Source organism: Rhincodon typus, chromosome 39 (genome assembly GCF_021869965.1).
Source record: "Rhincodon typus isolate 14 chromosome 39, sRhiTyp1.1, whole genome shotgun sequence".
NCBI classification, from domain to species: Eukaryota; Metazoa; Chordata; class Chondrichthyes; order Orectolobiformes; family Rhincodontidae; genus Rhincodon; species Rhincodon typus.
The window spans coordinates 10,428,779-10,445,534 of record NC_063370.1 but is presented as its reverse complement, the minus strand read 5'-3'; the positions used below and the strand labels follow the sequence as shown (position 1 = coordinate 10,445,534).

General features: G+C 43.0%; 1 protein-coding gene across 1 annotated transcript in view; it reads left to right on the top strand.

The window, feature by feature from the left end:
• The window catches only part of LOC109936507 (transforming growth factor beta-3 proprotein-like), a 42,582-nt gene extending 30,156 nt beyond the window's left edge, over positions 1-12,426 (top strand). The window contains exons 3-7 of the mRNA XM_048618424.1: positions 368-482; positions 2,836-2,919; positions 3,923-4,061; positions 7,030-7,186; positions 11,273-12,426. Coding sequence (XP_048474381.1) covers positions 368-482; positions 2,836-2,919; positions 3,923-4,061; positions 7,030-7,186; positions 11,273-11,431 — 654 coding nt within the window. The 3' untranslated portion in view covers positions 11,432-12,426. The remainder of the gene's footprint in view (positions 1-367; positions 483-2,835; positions 2,920-3,922; positions 4,062-7,029; positions 7,187-11,272) is intronic.
• Positions 12,427-16,756: the final 4,330 nt, after the last annotated feature.

Below are 16,756 nucleotides of genomic sequence, written 5' to 3'. Positions count from 1 at the left end.
CCTGATGCTGCTTGGCCTGCTGTGTTCATCCAGCTCTACACCTTGTTATCTCAGATTCTCCAGCATCTGCAGTTCCTACTATCTCTGGGTTTTTATCATAATCAGTTGTGGCTTCATGGCACTATTACTGAGTTTAACTTTATATTTCAGATCTGTAGTAATTATAATTATTAAGTAATTCAATTTAAATTCTCCTCTGGTGGAATGTGAACCTATGTATCTCTGATGACTAGACTGTAACATCACCATTTTGCCACCAACTCCCATTGTTTACTGAGTTTATTTGGTATCAGGGTGACAATGGGGTTGTATGGGCTTTAAGCCACAGACAAGACTATTCTTGATGCATATGTACTGTTTATCTCAGGTTGGTTCACATGGCAACACATACCTAGACAACCGCCTGCTGAAAACCAAGGGAGAAGAAGAGTGGATCTCGTTCGATGTGACAGAGACAGTGAAAGAATGGCTGCTGAATAAAGGTATGAGGAGACATAGATGAAATCAATTTCCAGAGAGAGTAAAAGGGGGAGACTTATGTTCATATTGTATATTTCATGACCGTGGCACATGCTGAAACACTTGTTGACAAATGTATTTATTTTAAGGTAAATCACAGTTATCAAGTAGTATTTAGCACATAGTTGACTTACTACACTGCCTAGGCTCCTAAATATTTAGCATACCCTAGACACTTATAGGAGGAAGAATCTGCTTTCACTTGATATTATGATTTTTTTTTCTTAAACAGAGTAGTCACTAGATTTCAGTCCAGAAAAAGTCATTGATCCTGTGGATCAAGCATGAAATGGGTTTGAAAAGTTTTAATGCATCATAGTCATGGGTTGCCTGTACTTAGCTACAAATTGACAACATACCAACATCTCCCCTAGAATAAGAAAGACCGGCATAGCACATTAACATTAAGTTCAATGTGGGGTGTACCTCTGAGATTGAGGAAATCAGCAGAATAGAGAGAGCTTTACACTATATCTAACCTGTGCTGTCCCTGTCCTGGGAGTGTTTGATAGGGACAATTTAGACGGAGCTTTACTCTGTATCTAACCCAATGCCGTACCTGTGTGGGAATATTCGATGAGGACCACGTAGAGGAAGATTTACTCTGTATTTAACCCTGCATTGTCTCTGCAGTGGGGTTGTTCGATCAGACAATGTAGAGGGAACTTGTGGTGAAATTGGGCATTTAATAGTGTGGTGGAGGCTTTACTCTGTGGTAATCAATGACAGGATATGGTGGATTATTGGTTATGTCACTGATGTATCAGTCCATTTGAAATCAGATTAATGATTTAAACATAATTTTGTATAATTTATAGATAAAACACAGGTAACAATAAACATAATCATGGTGCTGTTGGTTTGTCATTCAAAACAAAAATCCACTGGTTCACTGATGTCCATTAGGAAGAAGTTTTCCATTGTTACCATGCTTGATTTTATGTGTAACTTCTGTCTCATGACATCAGGATTAATTCTGGACTGTCCTTGGAAGTGTCTTAGCAAACTATTCAGTTGTAAACCACAACTGTAGCCATTTGAAGGAGGTGGCACACCTGGGAATCAGGCAAAATAAATAAATTGTCTCTTTGCACCTGAAGAATGAGTTTTAAATTTGGGAAAAAAAGGGTCAGGTTTGGTCTCCAACATCGGATGAAGAATTCTGAGCCCCATACTTTAGACAGAGTGTGAAGTAGTTAGACCACGTTCAGAAAGGATTTACCAGAATGGTTCCAGGACTGAGGGGCTAGCTATAAAGAGATGCCATTGAGGGGTGTGATGCTACACTTAATGATCCATGTATTCCACAGCACCTTCATGAAAGTTCACCAAACTCAATATGGAATGAAGCTGTTGTCTGATGAGGGAAGACTAAATAGACTCGGCCAATATTCTCAGGGTGGCTAGCAACAGAGGCCACAGTCTCAGAATAAGGGGTAGGCCATTTAGGACTGAGATAAAGAGGAATTTGTTCATTTTAAGATAGTGAATCTTTTGAATTCTCCACCTCAGAGACCTGCAGAGGCTCCATTATTGAGTATGTTCAAAATAAAGATAGATAGATTTCTAGATATTAAAGATATCTAGGGATATGGGAAAGTGCAGAAAAAGTGTTGAAGTAGGAGATCAGCTATAATCACATTGATTGGGGGAGTTGACTTGAGGGGCCGAATGGCCTCTTGCTGCTATTTCTCCTAGTCTTATGTTCACTTCCAAGCGCAGATGAGGATATTGGCTTGGGAGTTTGCTGTCTTCCAAATCCAAGCCAAACTTGTGAGTTAATATATTCTGTGGTTTGTGTGCATCAATAATGCTAATTAATTCTTGTTTCATTCCTGGGATTTCTGCTTCCCATAGAATGTTAGAAATCCTGTCATTGAACTAGAAGTTTCCATCTGCTCAGGGCAGCTACAGACTGTGTGATGAACATTCTTTCCAACCATATTACTTTAAATTTAAATATTCCGAACCCACAAATCAACCAGTGGCCCTTTTGTAGATTCAAGAGTTTACAACTAAATGCGAAAGGTCTACAGGAGCAGATTATCAGATCAGAATTGAATGATAGCCCCCACTCCAGTGCAGTATTGAGGGACTGCTGCACTGTCACAGATGCAACTTTTCAGCTGACACCCTATTTGCCCTAAATTGTAGCGGGATTGATTGTGAAACACCTCAATCGGTTATGCTGTTGGCTATGCTGCAATAATTTTCATCGTGTACTTGTGACCCAAATAAAATCTTTTTATCCAATGAATTTTACTGTCTCTACACAGCAAACAATTGCCTCCTTCCTCACCCTGTCTTTCCTTGCAGAGACTGACCAACAGCTGAAGATAAGCGTCCACTGCCCCTGTGAGGCTTCCAACCTGAAGCAAAGTCTTCAACTGAAATTCTATGGTAATAAGACCATCTATCTGTAATACAGCTTTGTCCCTGATAATATGGATTATTTTACTTTTCCAATAAGCTGTTGTCGTCTTCCTGACATAGTGAGCATGGCCTAGCTGTTGAGGTTGATTCATTACGCGCGGATGTGTGTGTGAGAGTGAGTGAGACGGAGGTTGTAGAGGGTGATTTAATGGGTACAATGTAGAGAGGTGCTTGTTATTCTGTGCCTCAAATCCCAATCCCTACCCCTACTCAAATCCTCTTGATTAGATCTCAGTAGTTAACCTCACTCCTCCTTATCTGTTATTCTATAACAAACCTTCTGAAACCCTCAATTAGATTTTGGTCTGTAATTCATTCCTGGATATCTGTTATTCTATAATAAACCTGAACCCGTCAATTAGATTCCAGTCTGCAACTCCCTCCTGGATATCTGTTCTATAATAAACCTGAATCTGTCAATTAAATTTCAGTCTGCAACTCCCTCCCAGGTACCTGTTACATAAAGCCATTAAATCCTTAATTAGACTTCAGTCTGTAACTCACTCCTGGGTATCAGTTATTTTATATATAAATCCCCTCTGAATAGACTCCTTTCTGTAGCTCATTCCCAGCTACTTGTTATTGTATACAAGTTGTCAACATTTTTGAAAAATATCTAACTTTTAAAAATGAGGCTTGATGCAGAATTGATTTTTGATTTAAATCCATTTGTGTTTCATGTTGGTGCATTAATTATTGGGGCAGGGGTGGGTGGGGCAGAGCAACTGGAACTCCAGGAAGTGAAAGGGGTTAAATTACACAAATGGGAATGAGGAATAGGAATGGGGATTGGAATGAGAATAGGAATGGGAAAAGGGTTGGGAATGGAATCAGGGATGAGGGAGGAGGATGGGAATGGGGACGAGGATAGGGAATGGGAATAGAAATTGGGATGGGAATAGAAATTGAGATGGGGATAGGGCAGGATGTGTGATCTCTCAGGATTCCATCATCTTCTTCTGTTTGACAGAGTCACCACGGGGGGACTTGCAGGCCTTGGCAAAGCGGAACCGGAAGATGGCACACATCCTCATCATGTCCACTCCTTCGACCAGGGCTGAGACTCACAGTAGGAGAAAACGGGACCTCGACACAGACTACTGCTTCGCGTAGGTGTCCCTTTAACTGTCCAAACAATGGTGGCCACCTCCTGGTCGTGATGGTGCATTCAAGCCCGGCAGAAGGCCAAGGCCATGGCTCCAGTCCCTAGCTTCTGCTGATCCTGGAGCTGCAGGAGGCCAGTCAGCCCCTTGATCCTGTTCTGAGAGTGAACTGGATTGTATCTGATGTGTTTCTCTGTCTGTGACTCTGTAATCCCTTGAGACTGTTGCCCACCATTTTAAAGAAAAAGTCTCATGCTTGAAAATTGGATTTGATCTTTCTGTCCCCCTTCTCCCTCCTGTACAAAGCCTTTTGGGAGCGAGAGTTCCAGATCCCACAATTAGCTGATCTAAGCCTCAAATTGAGGACCACAGTTGGCACCTGAGTTAAAGAGGGGCCAACTGGTAAGTACAACAAAAATTCGCATTTATACAGCTGCTTTGGTGTAGTACAAATTCTCGAAGGAACTTCATTGCAATGTGAGATAACAAGGTGTAGAGCTGGATGAACACAGCAGGCCAAGCAGCATCAGAGGAGCAGGAAGGCTGACGTTTCGGGCCTAGACCCTTCGCAACATGCTACACTTGGAGAAATTAGTATAAGTGACTAGACTCTCAAGGTGGACAGAAAAAGAAAGAAGGAGCACGGGCAGGTCAGAATCCCAAGTTTAGACTCCAGGCCACCGAAGGCAGTGTTTTTTTTATTCAATTCATGGAATATGTATATTGCTGCCTAGTCCAGCTTTCATTGTGAAGAGTCAACGACATTGCTGAGGGTTTGAAGTCCCATGTAGGGCCAGACTGGGTCAGGACAGCAGATTTCCTTCCCTAAAGAGCATTAGTGAACCAGATGGGCTTCTACAACAATCAATAGTAACTCACTTTCTGACTTCTTAAAGCCTGTCCACCATCTACAAGGCACAAGTCGGGAGTGTGACGGAATACTTGCCTGGATGAGTGTAGCCCCAACAACACTCAAGAAGCTTGACACCATCCAGGACAAAGCAGTCCGCTTGATTGGCACTACAACCACAAGCATCCACTCCCTCCACTACCGATGCTCAGCAGCACTGTGTGCTATCTACAAGATGCACTGCAGAAATTCACCAAAGATCCTCAGACCACACCTTCCAAACACACGACCACTTCCATCTAGAAGGACAAGGGCAGCAGATATATGGGAACATTACCACCTTCAGGTTCCCCTCCAAGCTACTCACCATCCTGACTTGGAAATATATTGCCGTTCCTTCATTGTCACGGGTCAAAATCCTGGAATTCTCTCCCTAAAGGCATTATAGGTCAACCTACAGCAGGTGGACTGCAGCAGTTCAAGAAGGCAGCTCATCTCAAGGGCAATTAGGGACAAGCAATAAATGCTGGCCAGCCAGCCAATGCCCACATCCCACAAATGAATAGGAAGATTTCAAGCCACTCCCAAACATTCCAGATGCCCTCTTATTTCAAGGCCACTCCCAAACATCCCAGATGTCCTCTTATTTCAAGGACCACTCTTGAACATCCCAGATGTCGTCTTATTTCAAGGACCGCAACTTCCCCCGCTTCAGTGGTCAAGCATGCTCTCAACCGCATCTCTTGCGTTTCCCCAACTCTGCCCTCACATCCCCTTGCCCCAACAAAAACAAAGACAGAATCCCCCCTGTCCTCACATATCATCCCACCAACCTCCGTATCCAACGTATCATTCTCCGCCACTTCCGCCACCTACAATCTGATCCCACAACCAAAGATATATTTCCCTCTCCACCACTATCTGCCTTTCATAGGTTCTGCTTTCTCTGCGACTCCGTTGTCTGCTCCACTAGCCCCACCACCCCTGACACCTTTCTCTGCAACCACAGGAAGTGCTACACCTGCCCCTACACCTCCCCCCTCACCTCCATTCAAGGCACCAAACAAACCTTACACATTAGACAGAGGTTCACCTGTACATCTGTCAATGTGGTCTATTGCATCTGCTCCTGATGTGGCCTCCTCTACATCGGTGAGACCAAGCGGAGGCTCGGAGGCTGCTTTGTAGAGCACCTGTGCTCTGTTTGCAACAAACGACAATACCTACCAGTTGCGAACCATTTCAACGTCCCCTCCCACTCCCTGGGTGGTATGTCCATCCTGGGCTTCCTCCAGTGTCACAATGACGCCACCTGTAAACTGGAGGAGCAGCACCTCATATTCCGCCTTGAAGCCTACAGCCAAATGGCCTAAATGTGGATATTACCAGTTTCAAAATCTCCCCACCCCTGGCCTCATCCAATGACCAACCCTCCCTCTCATCCCCGCCTCCTTGACCTGACACAACCTGTCCATCTTCTCTCCCACCTATCTGCTCCTCCCACCTCACTGACCAATCCCCACCACTACCTACCTTCTCCAGCCCCACCCCTCCTCTCTATTTATTTCTGAGCTCCCTTCCCCTTCCCCATTTCTGAAGAAGGTTCCTGACCCGAAATGCCAACTTTCCTGCTCCTCTGATGCTGCCTGGCCTGCTGTGTTCCTCCAGCTTCATACTGTGTTATCTCTGACTTCAGCATCTGCAGTTCTTACTCTCTCTGAGGGAGAAAAAAATAGTAGCAATGTAGTCTCTATTAGACCTGCTTTTCATTCCAGAATTTTATTGAGTTAAGATTCATCATCTGCCATGATGGAATTTGAACCCATGTTCCTAGAACATGAGCTTAGGGTTCTACATTACTAATCTAGTAACATTACGACTACTGCACCACCACCTCCTCTAAAGCAATGGTGGAGCAATGAAAACTGAAGATGCACAAAGTGTCAGCAAAGGCAGAGTGCAGAGATCTTGGAGGGTTGTAGGGTTGGTGGAAGTTGCAGAGAGAGGCAGGAGGTGAGATTTTTTGGGTGTGGACAGTCTATCACTCTCCGACCACACAGGTGATCTGGAGGAGAAACTGAGAGAAGCGTTTACTAAAACCCTCCATAATATTCACCATCATAGGTCTGCTGAAGAGAAGAACTGCTGTGTGCGGCGCATGTACATTGATTTCCGAAAGGATCTCAACTGGAAGTGGATCCATGAGCCCAAAGGTTACTATGCAAACTTCTGCATGGGACCCTGTCCATACATATGGAGCTCGGACACCCAGTACAGCACTGTAAGTATCAGGAGCATCTCAAACAATCTCTCTCTGCCTGCAAAATACAACTGTACAGCAGCTCACTAGATCAGTTTTGTTCTGTCTTTAGTGTAGTTAATGGCAGCAGTTTCAGTACACACTCCCTTGACACTTCTGTCAAACATTCCCAGAATAGGTACAACATGGGTTAGATACAGAGTAAAGTTCCAGCTAGATCCAGGTGATCTCATAGACCTCAATTATTTCCACATAATTTTTGAACATCCACTTAAAATATGCACATGGTTCTGCTCTTCCACAACTTAGAAATATTACACTAATCCTTTCCAACTATTAAGTTGAAAAATTTATCCATACCAACATAATGTTGTCTCGTCATTATCTTAAGTCTCAATGAAATCACCTGATGTCAGATTCAGGTCTTTGGGTTCAGCTAGCAATTTTAAATTTGGGAATTAATTCTGAGGTCCTCCTCTGCACCTAATCCAAGCCCTTGTGCATCTTGCAGATGGTGATGAGAATGAAATGGGTACAATACAATATTTAACTGATGCCCAGCATTTTTAATTGACAATATGACATCTTCATCCTGCGACAGAAGGCAATGAATCGGTTCTGCAAACAGGCCAGTGCTGTGCACAGGAAAGACGGGCTCATTCTGAAACTTGCAGATAAAATTTTGAAGGCTGATTAGAGCTGACTAGGGGTTAGGCAATGAGCAGCCAGGCATCTGAAAGAGAAGGCTTAAGGTGAAGAGAAATTCCTTATTGCTTAACTTCCATTTTGAATATTCAAAATTATGCTACTCAGAAAGCTCAATCTGCTGAATGCTTTGATTTCGATAAAGCTTTGGGTTTGAAAACCTTTTTTGATTATAACTCTTTTGGGGGAAAGAACAGGTTTGATTCAGTGTGGAATGATGATACTCCTTGAGTGTGATGGGATGGATACACAAAAGTCTGTACACACTGGCACAGAGCCATCTGTTCCCACTGTCAAAGAGACCTGTACACACTGGCACAGGGCCACATGTACACACTGAACAGAGCCACTTGTACACACTGGTACAGTGATATCTGTGCCCACTGGCACAAGCAAAAGTATACATTAGTAGAGATAGGAGGAACTGCCGATGCTGGAGAATCTGAGATAACAAGGAGTAGAGCTGGATGAACACAGCAGGCCAAACAGCATCAGACGAGCAGGAAAGCTGACGTTTCGCGTCTGGACCCATCTTCAGAAAATCTGAACATCAGCTTTCCTGCTCCTCTGATGCTGCTTGGCCTGCTGTGTTCATCCAGCTCTATACCTGGTTATCTTTATACACTAGTAGAGATGTGCGAATACACTGGCACAGAGGCACACATAGACACTGATACATTGGAACATCAAAAATAGGAATAGGCTGAGTTCATTTGGCCCATCACATCTGCTCTGCTATTCTTGGCTATTCTATCCCAATGCATTTTCCCAAATTATCCTTTTATCTTTAATATTTCGAATTACATAGTTAGAGACAAACATAAATACTCTGACACAGGCTCATGAATACAACTGTACAGAGACATTTTTGTTTGTATTGAAAGGAATATTGTGACCATTAGTTACATAAATCTAGCGTGCATGTGGCTTTTATGTGGGTTAGAAGCTGAATGATGGGAGTTGAAACTGAAAGTTAAATGTTAGCAATGGTTCAAGTCAAATTTGAAAGCGGTAATGACAGATTGGTCTTTGTAAACTCTAATATGTCTAAATTTAACAAGTGCGCCAACTTTATACTGCAGATAATAAAGGGGCTTTCCCCACACTGAAATTCCTGGGAATTTCCTCACACATCATTATTGTATTTGACTTTCCCTAGTGTAGTCTCTTCGAATCAAACAGCCTTCTGTTTCTGCTGGAGCTGGGGTTTTCCAGCTGATCAGGAGCTTCTTTCTGTTGCCAGGCACCAGCTTTGATAGACTTTTACACAGAAACAGGAGAATGCCATTCAGACAATCAAGCATGTTACTTTGTCCACAGAAATCATTGCTCATCTGCATTATCATTCCATTTACCTTGTTGTCCCATGTAGTTATATACTGTCTGATCTGACAACATTTATCAGGATCAGTCTTGAAGGTTTCAATTGCCCCAGATTTTGGAGGGACAGAGTTCCGGATTCTTATTACTCTACATGCAAAGAAATGCTTCCTGATTGAGTCCTAATTCTAATTTTAAAATTATGCCCAACTCCCAGAACATGTACAGCAAAAGGTTAAATACAGAGTGAAGCTTCCTCTACACTGTCGCCATCAAACACTCCCAGGATAGGGACAACATGAGGGTGGATACAGTGTAAAATTCCCTCTACACTATCTTACCAAACACTGTCAGGACAGGAACAGTAGTATCGATTCCTTTAAACTGAAAGGAAAGCTCCCTCTACATTGTCCCCATCAAACACCCCGAGGATAGGAAAGATGTTGTTAAACTTGAAAGGGTTCAGAAGAGATTTACAAGCAGGTTGCCAGAATTGGAGGGTTTGAGCTATAGAGAGAGGCTGAATAGGTTGGGGCTTTTTTCCCTGGAGGGTTGGAGGGTGAAAGGTGACTTTGTAGAGCTTTATAAAATCATGAGGGGCATGGATCGAGTGAATAGCCAAGGTCTTTTTCTGAGGATGGGGGAGTCCAGAACCAGAAGGCATAGGTTTAAGATGACAGGGGAAAAATTTAAACGGGACCTGAGGGGCAACTTTTTCATGTATCGCATGGTGCATGTATGGGACAAGCTGCCACAGGTGGTGGAGGAGCAGGTACAATTACAACATTTAGAAGGCATCTGGATGGGTATATGAACAGATGCTGGCAAATGGGACTAGATCAGTTTGGGATATCTGGTTGGTGTAGATGAGTTGGACTGAAGGGCCTGTTTCCGTGCCAGATGACTCTATGACTAGTACAGTGCACGGTTAGATACACAGTAAACATCCCCTATTGTTTTAAACTGAAGCTAAACCTTTCTTTACATTGTCCCAATCAAACATACCCAGGACATGGACAACATAGGGATAGATAGAGTGATGTACTCTCTACACTGGTTCAATAATTTTAGGGCCTAAACTCTCCCATGTCCCAGCCCCCTACCCCACACACCAGGCCTTGTCATCACATAGCCTGCCATTACACACCCCCTATTGTTAGTCACTAGCAGTCCCCATTAACAACTATTCACCCTCCCAGCTTGATTGTTAGCAACTCCTTTGTCTGTCCAACTGTTTTTCTTTCTCTTTGGGCCCTAGCCCACCCACCTCCATATTTTCTTCATATAAACTGACGTTTTCCCAGCCACCATCAGTTCTGAGGAAGGGTCACCGGGTCAGAAACGTTAACTCTGTTTGTTCCTTCATAGATGCTACCAGACCTGCTGAGCTTTTCCAGCAACTTTGTTTTTGTTACTCTCTACACTGTCCTCATCAAACTCTGAGACAACAAGGTGTGGAGCTGGATGGTGATACTACTCCTCATCAAACACTCCTAGGTCAAGTATAGCACAGAGTTAGATACGAGACTATTTACAAAGCTGAGAACTAAGATCAGGACTGAGACTGCCCAAAAGTATTTCACACAGTGCTCTTACAGCCGTGACAGCTTGTTAACAATGTGATAGGATAGTTGCATTTGTTATTAATATAGTTTCAAGGAAACAGGCCATTCACCAATTTAGTCCATGTTGCTGTTTATACTCCACACATACTTCTGACCAATCTATTCCTTTTGCCCCATGTCTCTCCAGTGTCCTCTTAAAAGCATCAATATTACTTCACCACAGCCGCTCCCAAAGCGAGTGGGTCCACATTCTCACCACTCTCTGCATGATGAATTTTGTCCTGAATTCCCAATTGAATTTACTGTTGACATTCAAGGCTACTATTTGTAGTCTCTCCACAACTGGAAACATCTTCCCTACATAGAATCATTGCAGGACAGATAAAGGCCATTCAGCCACATGTTGGAGGCCACTTGGCCCTGGCAGTGTCCATGCCAATGCTTGCCAATGTGCTTGTGCATATAAAACTAATGAGGTTCCCACCTCTCTCTCTCTCTCCCCCCACTTCTTTTACAGGTCTTGGCTCTGTACAACTTGCACAACCCTGGAGGCTCTGCATCCCCTTGCTGTGTCCCCCACGTCCTGGAACCTCTGCCTATCCTCTATTATGTGGGCCGGCAGCCCAAAGTGGAGAAACTCTCCAACATGGTTGTGAAGTCATGCAAGTGCAGTTGAAGGTCCAGCTTAGCAAAGACGGTCCAGTGCCAGCAAAATCTAGAGCCAAAGTTGAACCAACTCATAAGCCTCCAGGTGGATTATATCTGCACGGACATATTCAGCACATGTCTAATGTGTGAAAATAGAGGCTTTCTGTTTGTCTTTTTCTATTCAGAATGTTGTCCACTAATTCCTGCCAGACCACACTGGACAGTCTGACTCATGTCTACGTCGATCCAGGCTCCAGAATTCCAGCTCCAGCTACGTTGGAGACTGCATTTCAGTGTTTTTATATTTTTAAATGACCGACATTCCTATAATTTATAAATCCAGGGGTCTTTTCGAACAGGTTTGTCCCGAAACCTGCTCCATGTAGTACTGTTAATTGTCACCTTCTACACTAGGCCCTGATCTCTTGGCCTTGAAAGCAGCATTGAATCATGGACCAATAATTCTCTTGAAGCTTACAGCACTCTTCACAATAGAAATGTCCCATTGTCCTTCGTCATAAAATAAATGATTCAGCTGCGTCCCAAACTGGTTCAAAAATTCTGGGCAGCTGATTATGGGGCAGAGAGTCTTTAGATGAACTTTCTAATGCTCACTGGGCAGCATTTTGAGGAGTGTGTTGTTTCAAGACTGGGCCTTAGGCCATAGCCTGACAGGAGAGGAGAGTCAAAAAGCAAAAATAATAGCAGGAAAAAAGATGGTTACACCATGATGGACTAAATACGTCCAACATTAACTTGAAGAGGACCATGAAGCCAATTCAACACAAATCAAAAATGGGGTTTCATCAAGACAACATTTGAGGATGAAGGCCTAATAAAAAGGGATAGGCCTATTCAGGAAGGTTGAAAATCAAACTCCTGGTTAACACTGTCCATTCTGAGTATTTATTTCTGGGTCTTGGGCTGCAAACAGGATAAAGGCCTCAGTTTGGCATGTTGACTGAAGAAATATGTGCTGCCAAATAAGCGTATGTGTTTCTAAAAATAATTGTTTCTTGATGACATTGTGCATCAGTTGTCCTTTTATACAGTATTTCTTGGGTTGAAGGATGGAGAGCATTTGTTTGTGATTAACTGTCTCCCATTATTCTTATTCTTGGATGTTCTGGTAGTATTGAACATTGAGAAGGTTAAGCTGGTGTGTGGACAACACCTCCTAACAAGTTGTCCTCCATCTCCACCACTTATCTGCGGAGCTTCATGTTCTTTTAGCGTGGCAATGTGTAGGGGCATCTTAAAACGATTGGTCCCATGTTTGAACTTTGAGGGGAGATGGTGGCATACTGCTACTGCTACTGGATTAGTAATCCAGCCAGCCCAGGTTAACTATTTGGGGAAAACCAAAAGAACTGTGGATGCTGCACAACAGGAACAAAAACAGAAGTTGCTGGAAAAGCTTAGCAGGTCAGTCAGGACTGGGGAAGGGTCACCGGACCTGAAACCTTAACTCTGATTTTTTTCTTCACAGATGCTGCCAGACCTGCTGAGCTTTTCTAGCAATTTCTGTTTTTGTAACCATTTGGGGACACAGGTTCAAATCCCATCACTACGAGTGATGACATTTAAATTCAATTAATAAAACTGGCCTCAGCAACAGTGATTGTAAAACTACTGTAAGTTGTGAAAAAAAACCCCATTGGTTTCACTAATACACTTTAAGGAAGGGCATCTTTCATTCTTACTGAATCTGGCCTCTATGTGATTCTGGGCCCAGATTAGGTCAGGATGGGAGATTTCGTTCCCTAGACGACCTTAGTGAACCTGACGGGTGTTTATGACAATCGATGATTTCATGGTTGACATTATCAACGATTAGCTTTCAACTCCAAATTTTATGAAATGAATTTAAATTCCACCAACCAGTATAGTGGGAATTTGTTGCCATGTCCCAGCATTGGTCTCGGCCTCTGGATTTGCAGACCAGTGACGTCACAATTATACCACCATCTTGCCACTTTTTGTACTATGAATTTCTCACTGTCACTCAGAACCAGCTGCACATTGATCTGCTATCAATGGGCAGCAGTGACACTAGCAAGGAACGTGTAAACCTCATTGCTCCTGCTGGACGGTCAAAGGTCAGAAACCAGAGGGCAGGAGCCTTCCGAGGACAACGACATGAGAAGCATAAGGGACTTTAGACAGGCAAGTAAATAATCCAGAAAAAAAACAATGTTTATTTGATCAGCAAAAATGAACTCATTGACTAATGGCTTTTTGGGTTACCAAGAATGATTAAAATTAGTCCTGGAGATTTCATCACACGACTTGCCCTTGGACCCCCCCACCCCCCAACCTCCAGTTCAGTAATTGATGGTCTAATACATCCATCCTCACATCATGACTGCCTTCCTAGACCAATCAGAAAACAAAAAGGACTCATTAGGCAACTGGATGAAGATTGACAGTCAGCCAACAGCTATTTCTCCCATTTTCAATACTTTTATATATAGTAAGGAGAAACGTTCAAAGACAATGACAAAAAAACCCAACAATCTTTTTGATGTATCAATGATTTTTCATCAGGTTTGCAAACTGCAGTGTCCTGGAGATTGACAATCAATTCCTACAGCCTCTGGGCAGATGTTGAAGGGTGGGCATTCGACTAATGGCTTTGTGTTTGGTGTGTGTTGAGATCTGAAGTCATTGGAGCTGATACATAGGTCGTCTCCAGTGTTCAAGATGGAGATGACGTGAATTCTTTTTCTCCCTGTAGGTCATTCACCTTTGGAATTCTTTTCCCCAGAGAACAGTGGAGACTGAGTCATTGAATATGTTCAACGCTGACTTAGACAGATTGTTGATTGACAAGAGAGTCCCAGTTTATTAAGTTGTACATGGGAAAGTGGAGTTAAGGCCATGATCTGATTGAATGTCAGAGCAGGCTTAAAGGGCTGAATGGACTTCTGCTCCTTTTTCTTGTCTTCTTGAGTTAAATAATTGAATGATGTAACTGCAGAACTTCACCCTAACCACCTGCGATCATTTAGTAACAGCCATATCATTTAGTGCAGCCATAGAAAGGATTTAATTACTTTGACTCTCATCCCCGCCCATTCCCACACCTTTCAGTCTAACCGAGTACAGGCATTGTAAGAGAATGTGATGACTTTACAGTGGGTAACCCAATGTTACTTTGTATTGCTATTGAATCTTGATGTGGAGGTGCCGGTGTTAGACTGGGATGGACAAAGTCAGAAGTCACACGACATCAGGTTATAGTCCAACACGTTTATTCGAAATCACAAGCTCTCGGAGATTAGCTATTATAGTTATTGAATCAGACTTTGTTGCTTCTGTTGCCAAGATCTCACTGAGAGGAAGGAAGTTTGATTTGCCAACCAGAGTATGTAGAGACTACCGCCCTGCCCCCATTTTGTTTTACCATCCAACATGCAGCAGTTAGTTCCTGTTGGGCACCACACTGGCACAATGTACCCAAGCATTTGCTTTGATCAAGAATTGGTTGTTTGAAGTGACTGTAAGAGTAAAATGGCATTGTTTGGTGATTTTCTAGGTATTTAACCCTCCAAGGCCTGGGACCTCCCTATGTCTGTACTTCCTTAAGCTGTTGAACCTTCCCGAATCTTGATATTCCTCCAAGTCTCATGAACACCTCTGATTTTGTTCTGTCTAGCCCTGCAGCTATACCTTTGCCTGCCTACATTCTAGAATCTGGAACTCCCTCTATATTTCTTGCAATCTGCCTTTTTGACCAAGCTTTTGGTCATTTTACCTAGTTTCTCACCCCCTGACTTGGAATCATTTGTTTTTAAATCAAATTAATTCATGGGATGTGAGCATTACTCGTAAGGCCAGGATTCGTTGCCCATCCCCAATTGCCCTTTGAAGATGCTCAAGAGTCAGCCACATTGGTATGGGTCTGGAGTCACTTGTGGACCAGATCAGGTAAGGATGGCAGATTTCCTTCCCTAATGGGCATTAGTGAACTAGATGGGTTTTAATGACAATAATTGTTGCCATGGTCATCCTTATTGAGGCTAGCTTTCAATTCCAGATATTTAAAGAAATTGAATTTAAATTCCAGTAGATGCTATAATGGGATCTGTACTTATGTCTGCGGATCATTAGCCTAGACCTCTGGATTACCAGCTCTGGTGATATCACTACTATGCTACTATGTTGTTGCTCCCCAAGTTTCTCTGTTAATGCTTCAGTGAAACACTTCAGGACAGTTTTACTGTGCTTAAAAAGGGCTATATGAATGCAGTTTGTTATTATGTGATCTCAAGGATACCAAAATGAAAAGTATCAAACCCAAGGGTCAGGGCCTGCTGAAGTGGGAAAGTTTCAGAGACCACTGCAACCCTTTAACATGTACAGAACCCTGGTGACACTTCCAGTAACTGAACAATAATTGCTCTGCAGATATACCTCCATTTCAAGACAAAATGTCAACTATCCATCTGCAACATAAGCAAGCTAAACTCCTGACAGAACAGCAAAGATTCAAAGGTGGGTTCAGTGTAGTGGCATTTCCTATCTCTGACGAAATTATAGTCTCAGATCACCTCATTAACAAAACGCCATTCCTCGTCAGTGAACCACAAGAGTTTCTTTTCAGTTACTGACTATCACTAACACTTGTTGTTTGAATGAAGTGTTAATCATGGGCAGTGATTCCTTATTATCACAGCAGGGGACTTCCAGGGGAGATGCTGCCTCGTCCTCCTTGTGTTCTTAGATTATTTACAATCAGTATCTCTAGCAAGCAATCAACAGCTGGAATACGGTTTACTAGGACAGCACTGAATTATTAATGGCCTAAGAACAACAAGTGTTTAATGAGCCATGGTTTGGTGGCTCAGGGCCATGACTGATGCTGATGTCAAGTTTTTTCCACATTTCTCTCGTAGCCATCACTGACTGACAAGGTCAGCATTTGTAGCCAACCCCCATGGCTCTTGAACTGAGTGCTTTGTAAGGGCCATTTCGGAATGCAGTTAAAAGTAACCCACATTTCTGTGGATCTGGAGTCACATGTAGGCCAGACCAGATAAAGACAGCAGATTTCCTCCTCAATTCTCCCTGAGTGAAGCATATGCCCCCCCACAAACAACTGGCAATATTTTAAACTGAGACCAGTTTACGCTGGGATTTGAGCTCATGATCCCAAACAATAGTCTGAACCTTTAGAATTACTAGTGTTATAACCTTACCACTAAGCCATTCTCTTCCCCTGCTTTAGGAAACCTTGCACAAAATCTCCACTTGTACACAGCATCTGCTGTGTATGTGGAGGAAGGTGGTGAAGTGTTTTACTTTAAAGGCAGTATTGGTGTTGTTTACCTTGCCAACTGCCTGTTCTGTT